The sequence below is a fragment of the Nyctereutes procyonoides genome, unplaced genomic scaffold (genome assembly GCF_905146905.1).
Source record: "Nyctereutes procyonoides isolate TBG_1078 unplaced genomic scaffold, NYPRO_anot_genome, whole genome shotgun sequence".
Taxonomy (NCBI): domain Eukaryota; kingdom Metazoa; phylum Chordata; class Mammalia; order Carnivora; family Canidae; genus Nyctereutes; species Nyctereutes procyonoides.
The window spans coordinates 37,258,153-37,275,604 of NW_026575131.1; the positions used below are offsets into that span (position 1 = coordinate 37,258,153).

Consider the following 17,452-nt stretch of genomic DNA (forward strand, 5'->3'; position numbering starts at 1 on the left):
AGTTTAACATCTGTTATCTCCTATAAATGGCCAAAAAAAGTATAGTTTTTCTTATAATGAGAGCTTTTAGGATCTACTCTTATGACAACTTTCAAATATACATAGCAGTGTTGTACATAGTTATCGTGTTATACATGACACGACATCCCCAGTGTTTATTTATAATAACTGGAAGTTTCTACCTTTTGACAAAAAGAAAAAAATATAGGTACTTCACGTTATATGTTATTCATATAACTGTGTGCTTATCATATGCCAAGCAATCACTATTCTGATGGTTGGGATATAACTGCGTGTAAGATAAGCCAGTTTTTCACAAAGAGCTTAGATTCTATTGTAGCAGAAGCAGACTGTAAACAGATGAACAAATAGATAATAAAGTACTCTCAGTTAATGATAAATGCTAAGAAAAAAAAGTTTGTGTTATTTGGGTTACTTGTGCCCAAAACTTGAGAGGTTTCTCTGTAATGGGAAGACAGTGACCCTATAGAGTACTAGGGAAGGGTATTCCAGGCAGAGGGACCCAATGAAGAGGAGCTGGGTCAGGAATGGGTTTGTTGTGTTGTGATTACCGAAAGATGGTCCAGAGGAAGAAGACGGGTGAAGTCTGCCCAGCCACTGTATGTAGGTACCCTACATACTCTGTGGTCAGTGTTTAGAGTTTAGATTTTATTCTGTCAGTAGTGGGAAGCTCCTCTTTTGGATGATTTTAACCGAGAGAGTGATATGAACTGATTTAGCTAAGGAGAAAAGAACAATCATGAGTAGCATAAATCTCGGGAAAGATACCAAAATGTTTAACCGTTAAATTTTTTTGTAAGTTTTGTTTAGGTAATCTCTATGCCCAATGTAGGGCTTGAACTCATAACCCTGAGATCAAAAGTTGGATACTTTTCTGACTGAGCCAGCCAGGTGCCCCTAATCAGTTAAATTCTTTTAAATAAGGAGATGATGTCAGCATAGTTCAGACCTGAGTTTTTGTGTGGGAACTTGGGGATTTGTCCATTTTCTTCTCTACTTGCCTTTTATGGGTATGTTTTCGTTAATGGATAATCCTTACACCTACACTAGCTTTCTGTTCACATTTCTGGCGATTTTTTTTTTTTTAAACCTTTTACTATGTATAGATTGCTGTATGCCATGAACTCTACAATACCATCCGAGACTATAAGGATGAGCAGGGCAGGCTCCTCTGTGAGCTCTTCATTAGGGCACCCAAACGAAGGTGAGTTGGAAGGTGAGTGGGAGGGATTTGATAATAGAGTTTTCCTTTGGAAGGAATGGTTTAAAGAATATTGGGGTCCAGATTTTAGTTTTAGTTGCCAGGATGTAGTGAAGCATATTTAAAAAAAAAAATTTTATTGTAAAATACATACAACATAAAATTTATACATTTTATAATTTTAAGTATACAGTTCATTAAGGGTTTTTTCATATTGTTGTACAACAGACCTCCAGAACATTGTTATATTGCAAAATTGAAACTGTACCCATTATAAAACTCTGTTCCTTTCTTCCTGCCTCCAGCTCCTGGCAGCCACCATTACACTTTCTGTTTTTCTAAATTTGACTATGCTAGAGGTCTTATATAAGTGGAATCATACAGTATTTGTATTTTGTGATGGCTTCTTTCACTTAACATAATGGTTTCTGTGGACGCCTGTGATGTAGCATTCAAAAGGATTTCCTACCTTTTGGGGGCTGAATAATATTCCACTGTATGGATATATCACCTTTTATCTATTCATCTGTTGATAAACACTTGAGTTACTTTTATCACGTGGCTCTTGTGAATAATGTTGCAGTGAAAATGGGTATATAAATATATCTTTGATGCTGCCCTCAGTTCTTTGGGATATATACCCAGAAGTGGCATTGCTGGATCTTATAGTAATTCTGTTTTTAATTTTTTGAGGAATCAGCATACTGTTTTCCATATCACTGTACTATTTTACTTTCCCACAAACAGCGTACAAGAGTTCCAATTTCTCCACATCCTTGCCACACCTGTAGTTTTGTAGTATGCTTTGAAATCAAAAAGTAGGAATCCTTGTGGTGGTTAATTTTCTGTCTCAACTTGGCTGGGCTAAGATATCTATCTTGACTGGATTCCCAGATAGATCTGTGTCAATAAGGATGTCTCTGGAAGAGATTAGCCTCTAAATAGGAGACTGAATAAAAAAGATGGCCTTAACCAGTGCAGTGGGGTATTGCCCAATCTCCTAAGGCCTTGAGTAGACCGAAAGGGGAAAGGAAGGATCAATTAGTGCTCTCTAAGCTGAGACATCCATCTGCTTCTGCCTTCGGATCTCAGAGGTCCTAGTTCTTGGGCCTTCAAACTCCTATTACTCACTTTCCTGATTCTCTGGCAGATGACAGATCCTGGACTTCCTGGCCTCGATAATCAAACGAGCCAATTCCTATAATAAGACCCATGCATGTGTGTGTCTGTGTGTGTGTCTATACATATTTGTGTGTATGTATCTCTTTCCTATTATTTCTGTTTCTCTGAAGAACCCTAGGAGAGTCTTCCAACTTTGTTCTTTTTCAGGATAGGTTAGGCTGTTTGGGGATCTTTGAGATTCTATCTGAATTTCAGGATGGATTTTTCTGTTTCTGCAAAAAGTACTGTTGGGATTTTGATAGGTATTGCATTGAATCTGTAGATAGCTTTGGGAGTATTGGTGTCTTAACAATATTTAAATTTTCTAATCTGTGAATATGGGATATCTTTCCATTTATTTGAGTCTTTAATTTCTTAGAGAGGTGTGTAGTTTTCAGGGCACAAGTTTTTCATGTTTTTGTTTAGGTTTATTTGTAATTTTTTGTTCTTTTTGATGCTATTATAAATTGGATGGGTTTTTTTCGTTTTTGGATTGTTCACTGTTAGTGTATTGAAATGCAACTGATTTTTGCATATGTTAATTCTGTATACTGCAACTTTGCTGAATTTATTTATTCTGCTCTTTTTTTGGATCTTTTAGAGTTTCTGCTTAGGAGATAATGTCATCTGTAAACAGATTTTTACTTGTTTCTTTTCATTTAGGAGGCCTTTTCTTTTTGTTGCCTAATTGTTCTGCCTAGGACTTCCAGGAATATGTTGAAAAGAAGTGGTGAGAGCAAGCATCCTTATTTTGTTGCTTAACTTAGAGGAAAAGCTTTTTTGTAATTTTTTACCATTTTGAGTACGATGGTAGCTGTGGGCTTTTCCTATATGGTCTTTATTATGTTGAAGTTCTTTCCATCTATGCCTAATTTTTTGAAAGTTTTATCCTGAAAGGGTATTGAATTTTGTCAGATTTTTTTTTTTTGCACCTGTTGAGATCATCACTCAGTTATTTTCCTTAATTCTGTTGCTATGATGCATTACTTTATCAATTTCCATTAGGTTGAATCATCCTTGAATTCCAGGAATAAACCCTGCTTGTTTATGGTTTGATGCTTTTAATATTTTGCTAGTATTTTGTTGAAAAATTTTCTAAGTGTTCATAAAGGATGTTGGTCTGTAGTTTTCTGTAACATCTTTGCTAGCTTTGGTATAAGAATATTGATGCTTTCACAGAATAAGTAAGTTTTTTCTCCAATTTTTTTTTTAGAAAAGTTGGAAAAGGATTAATTTTAGTTCTTTAAGTGTTTGGTAGAATTCACCAGGGAAGCCATTAGGCCCAGGACTTTTCTTTGCTGGGAAAGAAAAGGTTTTTTTTTGTTTTGTTTTTTAATTAAATTTTTAAATTCCAGTATAGTTAACATACAGTGTTAGTTTCGGATGTACAATATAGTGATTCAGCAATTCTGTACATTACTCCATGCTCATCACAATAAGTGTACTCTCACCCATCCTCTTACCCATCTCCACGGTAGTACAGTAGTAACGTAACCATCAGTTCGTTCTTCATAATTAAAAATCTCCTTGGTTTGTCTCTCTTTTTCCCCTTTGCTCATTTGTTTCTTAAATTCCATATATGAGTGAAATCTTACAGTATTTGTCTTTTTCTAGTCTATTTCACTTAGCATTATACCCTCTGGCTCCATCCATGTTGTTGCAAATGGCAAGATTTAGTTCTTTTTATGGCTGAGTAATATTCCAGTGTGCATATATATATATATATATATATATATATATATGGTGTGTATGTATGTATATACGTATATACATATACATATCCTCTCTTTTTAACCCATTCGTGTATTGATGGACATCTGGGGCTGCTTCCATAATTGGCTATTGTAAATAATACTGCAATAAACATGTGGTATATGTATTCCTTTGATTTTGTGTGTGTGTGTGTGTATTTTTGGGTTAATACCCAGTAGTTTTACTGGAGGATTTTTGATTATAGGTTCAGCGTCTGTTCTAGTTCTAGGTCTAGTCACGTTTTCTGTTTCTTCAAACTCAGTCTTACATGTTTCTAGGAATTTATTTTTTCTGAATTGTCTACTTCATTGGCATACAGTTGTTCATAGTCTTCTTTTATCATTGATTGTAATGTCCCCTCTTTCATTTGTGATTTTGAGTCTTCTTTTTTTTCTTAGTTCATTCAGATAAAGGTTGATCTTTTCAAAAAACCAACTCTTAGCTTTATTCCTGTTTTTGTTTGTTTTTCTATTTTCTTTTAAATCTGTTGTATATTATTTCTCCTGTTCATTTTGAGTTTATTATGTTCTTCTTTGTCTAGTTCCTTGAGAGTAAAACATTAAAAAAAAAAAAAGATTTTCTTTATTTATTTGAGAGAGTGCTCAAGAGAGTGCACAAGCAGGAGGAGGTACAGAGGGAGAAACAGACTCCCAGGTGAGCAGAGAGCCCGACAACCACATGGGGCTTGATCCCAGAACCCTGAGATGAGGACCTGAGCTGAAGGCAAACAGCAACCAACTGAGCCACTCAGGTGCCACAAGAGTGAAGTGTATTTTTAAAAATTATTTACAGTCTTTAAGATAGCAATGAAGTTGTAGCTATCATTGTTAAAAGGAATCTGTTTTCAAAATATACAGAGGCCACAATGATTATGTTCATCTTGCTTGTTTTTCTTTGTGCCTGTACTTTTGGGTTTGACTTCTCTGGTCCAATGAAACAAAACATATTGCTGGCCCAGTATGTACATTGCACACACCTCCCTGTAGAGGCTGTGTTCTCCCTGCCAAGAGGTTCCTTCTCTTGCTATCAAAATGACATCACTATTCCCTTCTAACTCTGGTAGTTGGAGTACATAAGTGTGGTAGACAGAATAATGGCCCCCAAATATGTCCATGTAATTTCTTAATCAACTAACTTTGCATTGGAGAAATTATCCTGAATTATCCAAATGGGTTCAGTGTAATCTCAAGGGTCCTTAAAAAGGGAGGGGGGAGGCAGAAAAGTCAGAATCCGAGAGGGATTTGGAGATGCTACACTCGTGACTTTGAAGATGGAGGAAGGGGGCTACAAGCAAAGGAATGGAGGCAGCCTCTAGAAACTGGAACAGGTGAGGAAATGGATTCTTCCCTAGAACCTCTAGAAGGCCAATACCTTGCTTTTTAGTCCAGTGAGACCCATTTGGGACTTCCAAAAGATAATAAATTTGTGTTGTTTTAAGCCATTAAGTCTGTGGCAATTTGTTATGGCAGCTGTAGGAAACTAGTACAGTGAGTTAACTAAGGATTTAGATTCATTCATGACTGTTGATTGCATGGTGGGTAATGAACAAGCTGAAGGTTGAGCTGAAGGCAAACATTTCACCTCAAAGAGCAGAGCCATTAAGAATACAGTGTCAGCATCCTGAATTAAAGGATGTAGATTAGTCATGGCCAAAAAAGAAGGGCTCTTTTTAAAAACAGATAACTGCTTCCAGATTTGTTGGTTTATCATAACAGTCTTTTGTTATTTTTTTTAAGATTTTATTTATTTATTCATGAAAGACATACAGAGAGAGAGAGAGGCAGAGACACAGGCAGAGGGAGAAGCAGGCTCTATGCAGAGAGCCTGATGTGGGACTCCATCCCGGGACTCCAGGATCATGCCCTGGGCCAAAGGCAGGCACTAAACCACTGAGCCACCCAGAGATTCCCCATAACAGTCTTTTAAAATGTTATTTAATTAGCATGTAATAAAAGCCCATTTTTGTTATTTACCACATGTTAGCCACAATGCCAAGCACTTCCTTATATTGTTTAAACTTGACAAGTATTATTATTGTGGTTTATAGATGAGATTTTGCATAAGATCTCAGAACTACTCTACTCTACTCTACTCTCTAACCAGGTAGAGACACTCAAATCTTTCTGATTCTGAAGCCTGTGCTCTTAACCTGTATGCTGTAGAGAAGAGCAGCATCATACTGGAGTACACAAACTCCTCATAGAAGAGGACTGCCTCTGTTGCCTGCTTCCCACCAGTAGGCTAGTCCTGAAGAGTGCCTTTGGGTGCTAGAGCACAGTCTTCTAGCTTCCAAGTTGTGGTACCCTATGAGCACTGATTGCCTTCCCCCCAGTGCTGTGCCTGAGGGCATCTCTACCCCTCTGTGGAATGTATATATTTTCTTAAGAGTTTGTGGGAATCTGTAATACTCAGAGCTACACAATTGTGAATCTCTTTTTTGGGACTTTGTTTTGATCAGTATATTAAGCTTCTTGTGGGGCACCTGGGTGGCTCAGTTGGTTAAGTGTCTGCCTTTGGCTCAGGTCATGATCCTAGGTCCATGTAGCCTCAAGTCCGGCTTCCTGCTCAGCATAGAGTTTGCTTGTACCTCTCCCTCTGTTCCTCCCCGCCCCCTTCTCTCGCATTAACCTTTAAAAAAAAAAAAAAACTACTTGTGTTAAGACATCCAAATTAACAGTGATTGAAACAAGAAAAATTGCTTTTTCTCATATAAAAGTCCTGTTTTGTAAAGGCCTCAGGGCCTAGGTATTATGTGTCTCTTTCCTCTGCTCTCCTTGTGATATCACTCTTGTCTGCATGGTCTGAGATGGCTCACCCTCATAGCTATCTTCCAGCCCATAGGAAAAAATAAGGCATTTTAAGGATGTGACCTGGATATGGTACACTTCAGCTCTTGTATTGGTCAGAACTTAGCTGCAGCAAGGCTGATGAAGATGTTCTTTGGTAGCCACGCAGCAGCTCGGAATGCTGCCATCCTGGGGATAGGGAAAAGATTGGAAGGTAGCAGGCTCCACATATCAGGCCCAGTATTTCTCACTCTTCTGGCTAAAAGTGTCAGTTATGGTTTGGCTCTTCTGTGGCCATGTCATAGCAGGGTGCCACGTGTTGAAAGAGAAAAGCTGTTGTGCAAGAATTTGTACTGCACAATCCTGTTTGTATATACATGCACATGGAGGTCTGAAAGGATACTACTAATAGTGCTTTTATCTCTGGATGAGTAGGGACAATTTTTATTATTTTATGCTTTTCATATGTTGATTTAAGTAGGAAAAATTAGTGGAAATCTTTTATTTTGAAAGGGAGAGGCCCTTGTTTTGACCTTATCACACACACAGTGGAATGTTGGGATCCTGACCTCCCTTTTGTCTGTGTGCTAAGTCTGAAAATGTTTGTGAGGAGCCCTCTGACAGAGCTTCTGGGAGAAAGTATCCTTTCTAGGTGCAGGTCCTCAATTGGGTTCTCAGTTGTCTACAGATAATCCCCCAAATCTGAGAGGCTGCTGAGGTCCAGCCTCAAGAAGGAGCAATAGACTGGCCCATCAGGCCCAGGTAGAGAGAACCCTGGTGGATCTCAGGTTAACACAGCCCTAACGCTCACTCTGAGAAAGTCCCTTGGCATCACTGACAACATCAACATTAGGCCTGGATGGTCCTTTGTTGTAATTCACTGAGACCTTTATGTTCCTGCACTTTCTCCAGATAGTAAAATGAGCACTCCTTTAATCTCCTAATACTTAATTTCATAGTTTACTAAAATCATAAATAGTTGGTAAGAGCTTTAAAAAATTCAATTTACTTTTCCTTTTCTTTTCCCTTCCTGAAGAATTTAATCCAAAAGCCATTAGATGAGACTGAGCAAACTTGCCATCTGCCAGGAAGATAGGTGGTGGGATGTTGCGGGGAGGGTTGTGGATAGTAGCAATATCACATCACACAGTGTCAGAGCCTGGGCATGGTAAAGAAGAGGCTTATGTTGAAGGACTTTCTGGCATGGGGTGTTGAGGCCTAAGTGGAGGGAGGATGTCCATGTTGAGGGAGTAGTAGTGACAATGGTCCGTCATGGGTGGAGTAAGGAGGGCTACATGGGGTGTGGCCTAGCCCAGGGCAAGGGGTCATAGACTTAGTGAGGGGAGGAGAAGCATTGTGGGATGGAGGTAGGCAGCATCAAGAGGAGATTGGTTATAAACAGGAGACCAATCACGTACGTAATACATTGTGAATAAATAGGACTCAGGTTTCTCATCTGACAAAGGAGGTACACATAGGGGAAGAAAACTAGAATGAACCCTGTGGTGTAGGATTGGAATTGAAAGTGTTGGTGTGAAAAGAAAAATTAAAAAAAAGAAAGAAGAAAGTGTTGGTGTGAATTCATGGTTTCCAACATATGTAGATAATAGAAATGTAGATATAAGTAAGCATATGTCTGTCCCCTGCTCTGTCCCGTGAGACACAGCCTGGGAGTGGTAACACACAAGGAGACTTGAGCACATCCAGCACCTTGGACGTCGTTTTTAAATACCATTTACCATTGAAAGGAACCAGAATTATTTGGGGAAATGGTTGATTTGAAGGGCAAGTACAAGATGAGCCTGTAACATCTTAGGCTGCCAGAAAGTAAGCAGACTGGGCAGCCTGGGTGGCTCAGAGGTTTAGCACTGCCTTCGGCCCAGGGCGTGATCCTGAAGATCCTGGATCGAGTCCCACCTCAGGCTCCCTGCATGGAGCCTGCTTCTCCCTCTGTCTGTGTCTCTGCCCACCTCTCTCTCTTTCTCTGTCTCTCATGAATAAATAAATAAATAAATCTTTTTAAAAAAGGAAAGTAAGCAAGCAGATGTTCAAAGGGTGATGGGAACATGTCAGAAGTACATAGATCAAACATCTTGAAGGACTATTCCTGGCCCAACCTTGAGCAGTTTGAGCATCAGAATAATTAGTGTAATGGGTTTTAATGACTTCAGAAGTCCATATTGATATAAATAAGTGAGTAAATTGATTAGGGATGGACTTTTACATAGTCTGGAGGTACTGCTCCATAAAGTACAGGGAAGAAAACAGTAGCTCTGTCAGTTGAGAAGCTTGGCAGATGCCACTATATAATCAAGTGATCAGAATGAGCCCCAGAGTAAGAACTGAGACAAGTTGAAATCTTGTGTCACCTGAAAGGATACAGTGTGACGAATGCGGTATCATTTCTGTCGTAGTCTTACCAAAGTGTACCCTGCATTTATTCATCAGAAAAACAGACAAACTCAAATTGAGGGACACCCTATAAAATAACTGTCAAGATCCTGAAAGTTGAGGAAAGACTGAGGACCTGTTTTAGAATGAAAGAAACTAAAGAAATATATATGCAGTATGTGATTCTGGACTTGATTGGCTGTAAAGGACAATTTTGGAACCGTTACAGAATATGAATGGGGTCTGAGGATTAGATGGTGGTACTGTAGCAGAATCAGTTTCCTGATTTTGATGTTTGTGCTTTGGTACTTGTTTATAGGAAATACTAAATTATTCAGGGGCCATAGAACCTCATGTCAGCAGCTTATTTTCAAATGGTTCAGAAAAACATGCTTTGTACTATTCTTGCAATTTTTATGTCAGAATAAAAGATTTTAGGAATTAAATATATCCCACATAAAGGGCTGTAAAATGTCAGCCAAGAAAGATTAAAGCCTTTGTGACCATGACATTCTTTGTAAGGTAGTAACTTATTTCTTATCCATCTAGAATGGAGTTAACTACCTACCCCTGAGGGAGAATTGAGAGAAATAGTCACTGAGATAATTTTTCAGGAGATTTACTTGTTTAATGAAATTTCATTTGAAAAAAGACAGACGGTGATGGGCATTAAGAAGGACAAGTGATGGGATCCCTGGGTGGCGCAGTGGTTTGGCGCCTGCCCAGGGCCCAGGGCACGATCCTGGAGACCCGGGATCGAATCCGACGTCAGGCTCCCGGTGCATGGAGCCTGCTTCTCCCTCTGCCTGTGTCTCTGCCTCTCTCTCTCTCTCTCTCTCTCTCTCTCTATCATAAATTAAAAAAAAAAAATAAAAAAAGGACAAGTGATATAATTAGCACTGGGTATCATATACAACTGATGAATCACTGATATGTTAATTAATTGAATTTAAATAAAAGAAAATCAGAATAATAAACATCCATGAACCCAAAACCCAACTTAAGAAATTATCATTTATAACTACCTTTGAAGTTCCTTTGTGACCTTCACTATCTCTCCTCTCCAAGAGACAGATAATCACTATTCTGGATTTAGTATTTATCATTCCTATGTGTTTTGGGTTTTCTTGTTTTGTTTTGTTTTGTTTAATGGTTTGGTCATGTTTGTTTTTGTCTTAGGACTTTTATCTTTGGTAAACTCCCTGTGCCAAGGACCTCATCTTTCTCCTCTGTAAGTTTAGTAATTGCTATCAGAGCAGTATATATAGTAGGCACTTGGTAGTACTTGGCAGAAAAAGTTCTGGTCACTAAATGAAGAGACAGTCCATTTTGTAAGTTTGCAAAGAGCTTTGAAAATGAATGTTTTCAGCCACAATTGAACACCATGAAAGGTAAGTTATTTTCATTTGCAGAAGATGCCAGTGACATAGTTTTAGTGCTGGTGCCCTAAATCTTAGATATTTAGCATATAAATAACCATTACAGATGTTAAGTTAGGTTTTTATGTTGCTAATATATACTTAGAAAAGGGCTTGCATATGCACTTGCTTTGGTTATTCCTTTTCAGTTGTAATAATAGGAATAAGTCTCCTATGTTCTGTCACTTGGGAGGTTGGACATGACCACAAGTAGTTTTGAAATATAACTTTTTATGGACTTTGGACTAATACCTTTTTTAAAAAAATTACTACAGAAATCAACCTGACTATTATGAAGTGGTTTCTCAGCCCATTGATTTGATGAAAATCCAACAAAAGCTAAAAATGGAAGAGTATGATGATGTTAATCTGTTGACGGCTGACTTCCAGCTGCTTTTTAACAATGCAAAGGCCTATTATAAGGTAAGAAAGCACCGTATTTAGAAGGTATCCAATTAGAGTAATAGCTTGGCTTTTTAAATATTTATCAGTCTAGTAGGTAAGTAGTGTTTTCTCATTTGGTGGTTTGAGTTTGTTTCTTTTAATAAAGAGACTGAAGATTCATGTAGCACGTACCATTCTCGTTTCTTTTGTGTCTGTTCAAATCTTTTGCCAGCTTTTCTCTTGAGTTGTCTGTCATTTTCATATTTATTTCTAGAAGTTTTTTTAATATATTCTAGATATTAATCCTCTTTGGTTTGTATTTATTGCTGTCATAGTCCACTGTGAGGCTGTTTTCATTCTTTATGGTGTCTTGATGAACAGAAGATTGTTTTAATATAATCCAGTCTATTACTCTTTAACTTTGTGGTTTGTCATTTGTGTCTTGTTGCAGAACTCCCTCTCATCCAAAGATTATAAAGACACTCTTATATTTTCTTCTAAAAGTTTAATAGTTCTGTCTTTCACATATAAACCTCTAAGGCAGCTCAGATTGGTTTTGTGTCTTCTGCGAGGTAGAGTTCTATTTTGTTTCTGAATGGGGATAAGCATCACCTTGAAGTGGCCATCTCCATGTCCATCTACACTTTCAGTGCTGGCACCATTTCCCTGGACTGTTGGGTCCCTTTCTGGCCCTTTCTTCTGTTCCTTTTGTTTCAGCTCACTTGGCTGTTTCTTGCCTTAATAATTATGGCTTTATAATTCTTTATCAGTTAAGGAAGGACTGGTTATTGATTATTCTTGATTATTCTTGGCCCTTATACATTTATATGTTGTGTTAAGCACACACAAAAAAGGAAGTTTTGGGCAGTCCCTGTGGCGCAGCGGTTTAGGGCCGCCTGCAGCCCAGGGCGTGATCCTGGAGACCCTGGATCAAGTCCCACGGCAGGTTCTCTGTATGATGCCTGCTTCTCCCTCTGCCTGTGTCTCTGCCTCTCTCTCTCTCTCTGTCTCAATGAATGAATGAATGAATGAATGAATGAATAAATAAATAAAATCTTTTAAAAACAAAAAAAAGGAAGTTTTTTTTTTTTTTTTAATTTTTATTTATTTATGATAGTCACACACACAGAGACATAGGCAGAGGGAGAAGCAGGCTCCATGCACCAGGAGCCCGATGTGGGATTCGATCCTGGGTCTCCAGGATCGCGCCCTGGGTCAAAGGCAGGCGCCAAACCGCTGCGCCACCCAAGGATCCCAAGGAAGTTTTATTGGAATTGCATTGACTCTGTGGATCAATGATATTGTGGGGAATTGACATAATTGTGATATTGATTATTCCAGTCTTTGAATTTGGTATATTGTTTATTTAAGTCTTCTTTAAATTAAAGTGTAGAATTCGGGAGCTCCTGGATGGCTCAGTTGGTTAAGTTTCCAATTCTTGATATCATCTCAGATCTTGATCTCAGGGTTGTGAGTTGAAGCCCTGTGTTGGGCTCCACACTGGGTATGGAGCCTATTTTATTTTATTCTATTTTATTTTTTAATTTAATTTAATTTTTTAAAAAGATTTTATTTACCCTTTCATGAGAGACACACACAGAGAGAGAGAGAGACAGAGACACAGGCAGAGAGAGAAGCAGGCTTCATGCAGGGAGCCCGATGCAGGACCCCAGGATCATGCCTCAGGCCAAACGCAGGTGCCAAACCACTGAGCCACCCAGGCATCGCTGGAGCCTACTTTAAAAAATAATAAAGTGTAGAATTCGGGGGGTTTTGGTGTATTCACAAAGTTGTGCAAACATCACTATTACTTAACTCCAGAATATCTTCATTACCTCCAAAAGAACCATAGGCATTAACAGGTGCTCTCCATTTCCCTCCTCCCTGCCCCTGGCAACCACTAATCTATTTTCTTTCCTTGTGGATTTGCCTGTTCAGTATGTTGAATATGAATGGAATCAAATACTACATTGCCTTAGGTGACTGACTTCTTTCACTGAGCATGTCTTTGAGGTTCATTCATTTTGTAGCATGTATTAGTACTTCATTCTTTTCTGTGACTAGATAATAGCTGTTATATGGCTATTCCACCCTTTGTTATCCATTTCCCAGTTGATGGGCATTTGCATGGTTTCTACTTTTACCTATCATGAATGAAGATGCTATAAATTTTGTGACTAACAGGGGTACTGTTCACTGGATACAGGATTCTGCCTGTGTCCATCAGACCTAGCTTCTTAATTATGTCACTAAAATCATTGATATCCTTAACCGATTTATCTGCACAAACTATTTACCAAATGAAGTATTTTAAAATCTCTCACTCTGACCATGGATTTGTCTGTTTCTACTTATAACTCTGTTGGTCTTTTCCTTTATGTATTTTTAAACTATGTAACTGGGAACATACAAGTTTAAAGTTGTTACATTGTCCTAGTAAATTGAAATTTTTTCATTATGTAGTGTCATTAGTAAGGTCTTTTGTTTGAAGTCTGTTTTATCTGATATTAACATAGTTCTATCAGCTTTTGTTTTTATCTAGTTAATTTTTTCCCATTCTTTTCCTTCAGCCTTTTCACGCTAATATATCTCTTGTAAACAGCATATATGTGAATTTCTATTAATACAGGTGATGATCTTTTTAACTGGATTTCATCTCTTTACAGTTTTAGTAATAACATTGTTTGGATATATTCTTGTCATCTAAATTTCTACTTTCTGTTTATCTCATTTTATAATTTTTTTTCCTGTTTTTCTTTCTGCCTTCCTTAGGTTACATTTTGTTATACCCTCTTATTTTCTCTGTAATTTGGGGGTTGTAAGATGTGTTGGCAACCTGTTACTTCTTACTCAAGAAGTTTTAATATGCATAATTAATTTATCAAATTCAAAAGTTAATCAGCATCTTAAATCTCCTCTGAACAATACAAAGACCTTATAACAATTCAACTCTGATCTATTTATGCTACTGATGTTTTGTGTTTTAGTTCTGTTATGGCAGAATTTTTTTTTAAGATTTTATTTTTGGGCACCTGGGTAGTATACAGTCAGATGAGCATCCAACTCTTGATTTTGACTTGGGTCATGATATCAGGGTCCTGGGATCAAGCCCCACATTGGCTCTGCTCAATGGGGAGTCTGAGGATTCTCTCCCAGCCCTTCCCCCACCACCCTTCCCCCTCCTCGAGTTCTCTCCCTCTCAAATCAATAAATCTTTAAAAAAAAAAAAATTTTTTTTTAAGTAATTTTTGCACCTAACATGGGACCGGAACTCACAATCCTGGGATAAAGAGTGGTATGCTTCACTGACTGAGCCAGCCAGGCACCCCTGTTGTGGCAGATTTTTAATCCTGTAAAAGAATGTTATTGTTTTATAGATAATCAGTATTTGTTTTTAATCACATTCTACTCTTTATTCTTTTTTTTTTTTTTAAGTTTAAGTAATCTTTAATCTTTAAAACCCAGTGTGGGGCTTGAACTCATGGCCCTGAGATCAAGCATCACATATCCTTCTGACTGAGCTAGCCAGGTGCCCCTATTTATTTATTTGCTATCAAGAAGTCCATGTAATTTTAGTTCCTTTAAAGATTAGCTATCTTTTCTTTCTAGCTGTTTTTGGTGTCATTATCTCATGTGTTCTGCAGTTTCATGGTGATATATCTAGATATGGATGTCTTTGTATAGTCTGGGGTTTGATAGGGCTTTCTAAATCTTTGGTATTTTTCATCAGCTCTGAGAAGTTTGCAACTGTTTTGTCTTTACATGCTGTCCCTGCCCCACTCTCCCTTCTGATAGAACTCTGATTGTTCTATTAGACCCCTCCCAGGTCTCTGTTCTCCTAACCTTTCATAGTCCACTTTTTAGTGCCTGTGTTGCTCTTTAGTTAATTTCTTTAGTTCTTCCAGTTTTCTTTGAAACTCTTAGACCTCTCTATTGAGTTCTAACTTTTTAATATTTATATTTTTCATATTGTGGAAGTAGTTTATTTTTCAGGGTCTCCTGCACTTTGCTTATATTTTTCAATCCTATTGTTTCTTTAAACATGTTCAACACACTTATTTTTCATTCAATGGCACATAATTCCAATATCTGAAATCTTGCATATCTGATTTTACGGTGATTTCTCCTGGCTTTCTTTTGTGATTATTTCCTTCTTTTGTGTTTTAGGAATTTTAACTTTAAGCTCATATGTCTTGGAACTTGATCTCTAGAGATTGAGGCTTAGATTGAAGTTCGGTTCATTCAGGTAGTGTGTCACTTATCCCAGGTACCTGGCCTGTCTTTGTTAGAGCTAGCATATGATGAAGAATTCTCAGTGGAGATTTATCTTGGGCCTCCCCTCACCTTGCAGTGCTGTGGTTTGGGATAATAAGCACAGGTTAGCTGAGTGGAGGTTGAGATGGGTAGTGTTGTTTCCAGGCATCTCTCAACAGAAACTGAATTGTTTTGAATTCCCACTTACACTGCAGCTGTGGCCTTTGAAGTCCCAGCTTCTGGTGGGCCCTGACCTTTATCTCCTGTCCTTGCAGCCTCAGAGAGCCTTGAAAACTAAAGCTTGGGTTTATCTTGTCTTACAAAAGCTCTCAAGTGAACATCAGCTTCAGTGTTGTGCTTGCTCATCTGGGTTCCTGCTTTTACTCTATTCTTTTTGTTGTTGTTGTTAAAGATTTTATCCATTCATTCATGAGAGACAGAGAGAGAGAGAGAGAGAGAGAGGCAGAGACACAGGCAGAGGAAGAAGCAGGCTCCATGCAGAGAGCCTGCCGTGGGACTTGATCCTGGGTCTCCAGGATCAGGCCCTGGGCCGAAGGCAGTGCTAAACCGCTGAGCCACCCAGGCTGCCCCTTTTACTCTATTCTTGCTCTTTTGAGCATTGCTTACTCCTTATTGGCAGCGTGTCGGTACATTTTTAAAGTTACGTGTTATTTATTTTAACATTGCTTCCAGCATTGTTTTTACTGAGAAGTTTCAGTTAGAGTTTATCCCTGTTACACTTTAGGAAAAGAAGTCTTTAAATAAAGTAGTAAACACCTTAAAAATAGAAGTAGTACTAGGGCAGCCCCGGTGGTTCAGCGGTTTAGTGCCGCCTTCGGCGCAGGGCGGGATCCTGGAGACCCAGGATCAAGTCCCACGTCAGGCTCTCTGCATGGAGCCTGCTTCTTCCTCTGCCTGTGTCTCTGCCTCTCTCTCTGTGTGTGTTTCTCATGAATGAATAAATAAAATCTTCAAAAATAAATAAATAAATTGCGTTTCTTTATGTATGAGTAATTAGTCTTAATTTATAAATTGTTTATCTTCTTCAAGTCTTAATGTAATGAGTTAGTAAGGCATACATAAGTATTATTTCAGAATGCCTTTAAAACATGTTCTTCAGAAGAGAAATGGAGGCCCATGTATCTTTTAATCATAAGGATTTCTAAATTTGTAGCACAGTTTCAAAGTTAATGCCTTAGAATGCTAGTCTCTGCTGGAATAGAACGCTTTAAAAGTAGTCATTGATTTGCAATAAAATACTAAAGTGAGGGGTTTTTTTCTCTTATCTTTGTTAATGTACAGCCAGATTCTCCTGAATATAAAGCTGCTTGCAAACTCTGGGATTTGTACCTTCGAACGAGAAATGAGTTTGTTCAAAAGGGAGAAGCAGATGATGAAGATGATGATGAAGATGGACAAGACAATCAAGGCACAGTGACGGAAGGAGTAAGTGTACAACTGGAGCAAGTAGGATGGACCATTGGGAAGTGGACAAGACCCCTGCCTGTGATTTCTTCTGTGCCACTATAGGCAGCTGGGCTTCCTGTGAAGTTGTATTGGTAACGAGGAGGGTAAGGGGGCATATGACCAGAGAGGTTGTTTTCATAAGTTACTCTTACATTAAGGCATATTTCCTGCTCAGTTTTAAGGAGAACTTTCATACTTTCAAGTACTATTCCAGTCTTGCTAGATTGAAATAGTAGGCAGTGTTGTGATTAAAAGTTGGAGAGTTGGGACGCCTGGGTGGCTCAGCGGTTGAGCATCTGCCTTTGGCTCAGGGTGTGATCCCAGGATCTGGGATTGAGTCCCGCATCATGCTCCCTGCGTGGAGCCTGCTTCTCCCTTTGCCTGTATCTCTGCCTTTCTGTGTCTCTCATGAATAAATAAATCTTAAAAAAAAAAAAAAAAAAAGTTGGAGAGTCATTGGAATCATCTTCAGGATATTTTTTGTAGGTTAGACTGGTATGATTCCTAGAACATGCCAAATGTGCTCCTGCCTGTAGGATTTTGTAGGTGCTTTTCTGCTTAGAACATGCTTCCTTTGGCTCTGTGACTGGCTCTTTTTCATGATTCTTAGATCACTT

General features: G+C 38.4%; 1 protein-coding gene across 25 annotated transcripts in view; it reads left to right on the plus strand.

The window, feature by feature from the left end:
- The window catches only part of PBRM1 (polybromo 1), a 115,811-nt gene that overhangs the window by 5,774 nt on the left and 92,585 nt on the right, over positions 1-17,452 (plus strand). For all 25 annotated transcript variants that reach the window (XM_055343385.1, XM_055343386.1, XM_055343387.1 and 22 more), the window contains 3 exons: positions 1,128-1,225; positions 11,006-11,153; positions 16,671-16,814. In XM_055343385.1, the coding sequence (XP_055199360.1) occupies positions 1,128-1,225; positions 11,006-11,153; positions 16,671-16,814 (390 nt within the window). The remainder of the gene's footprint in view (positions 1-1,127; positions 1,226-11,005; positions 11,154-16,670; positions 16,815-17,452) is intronic.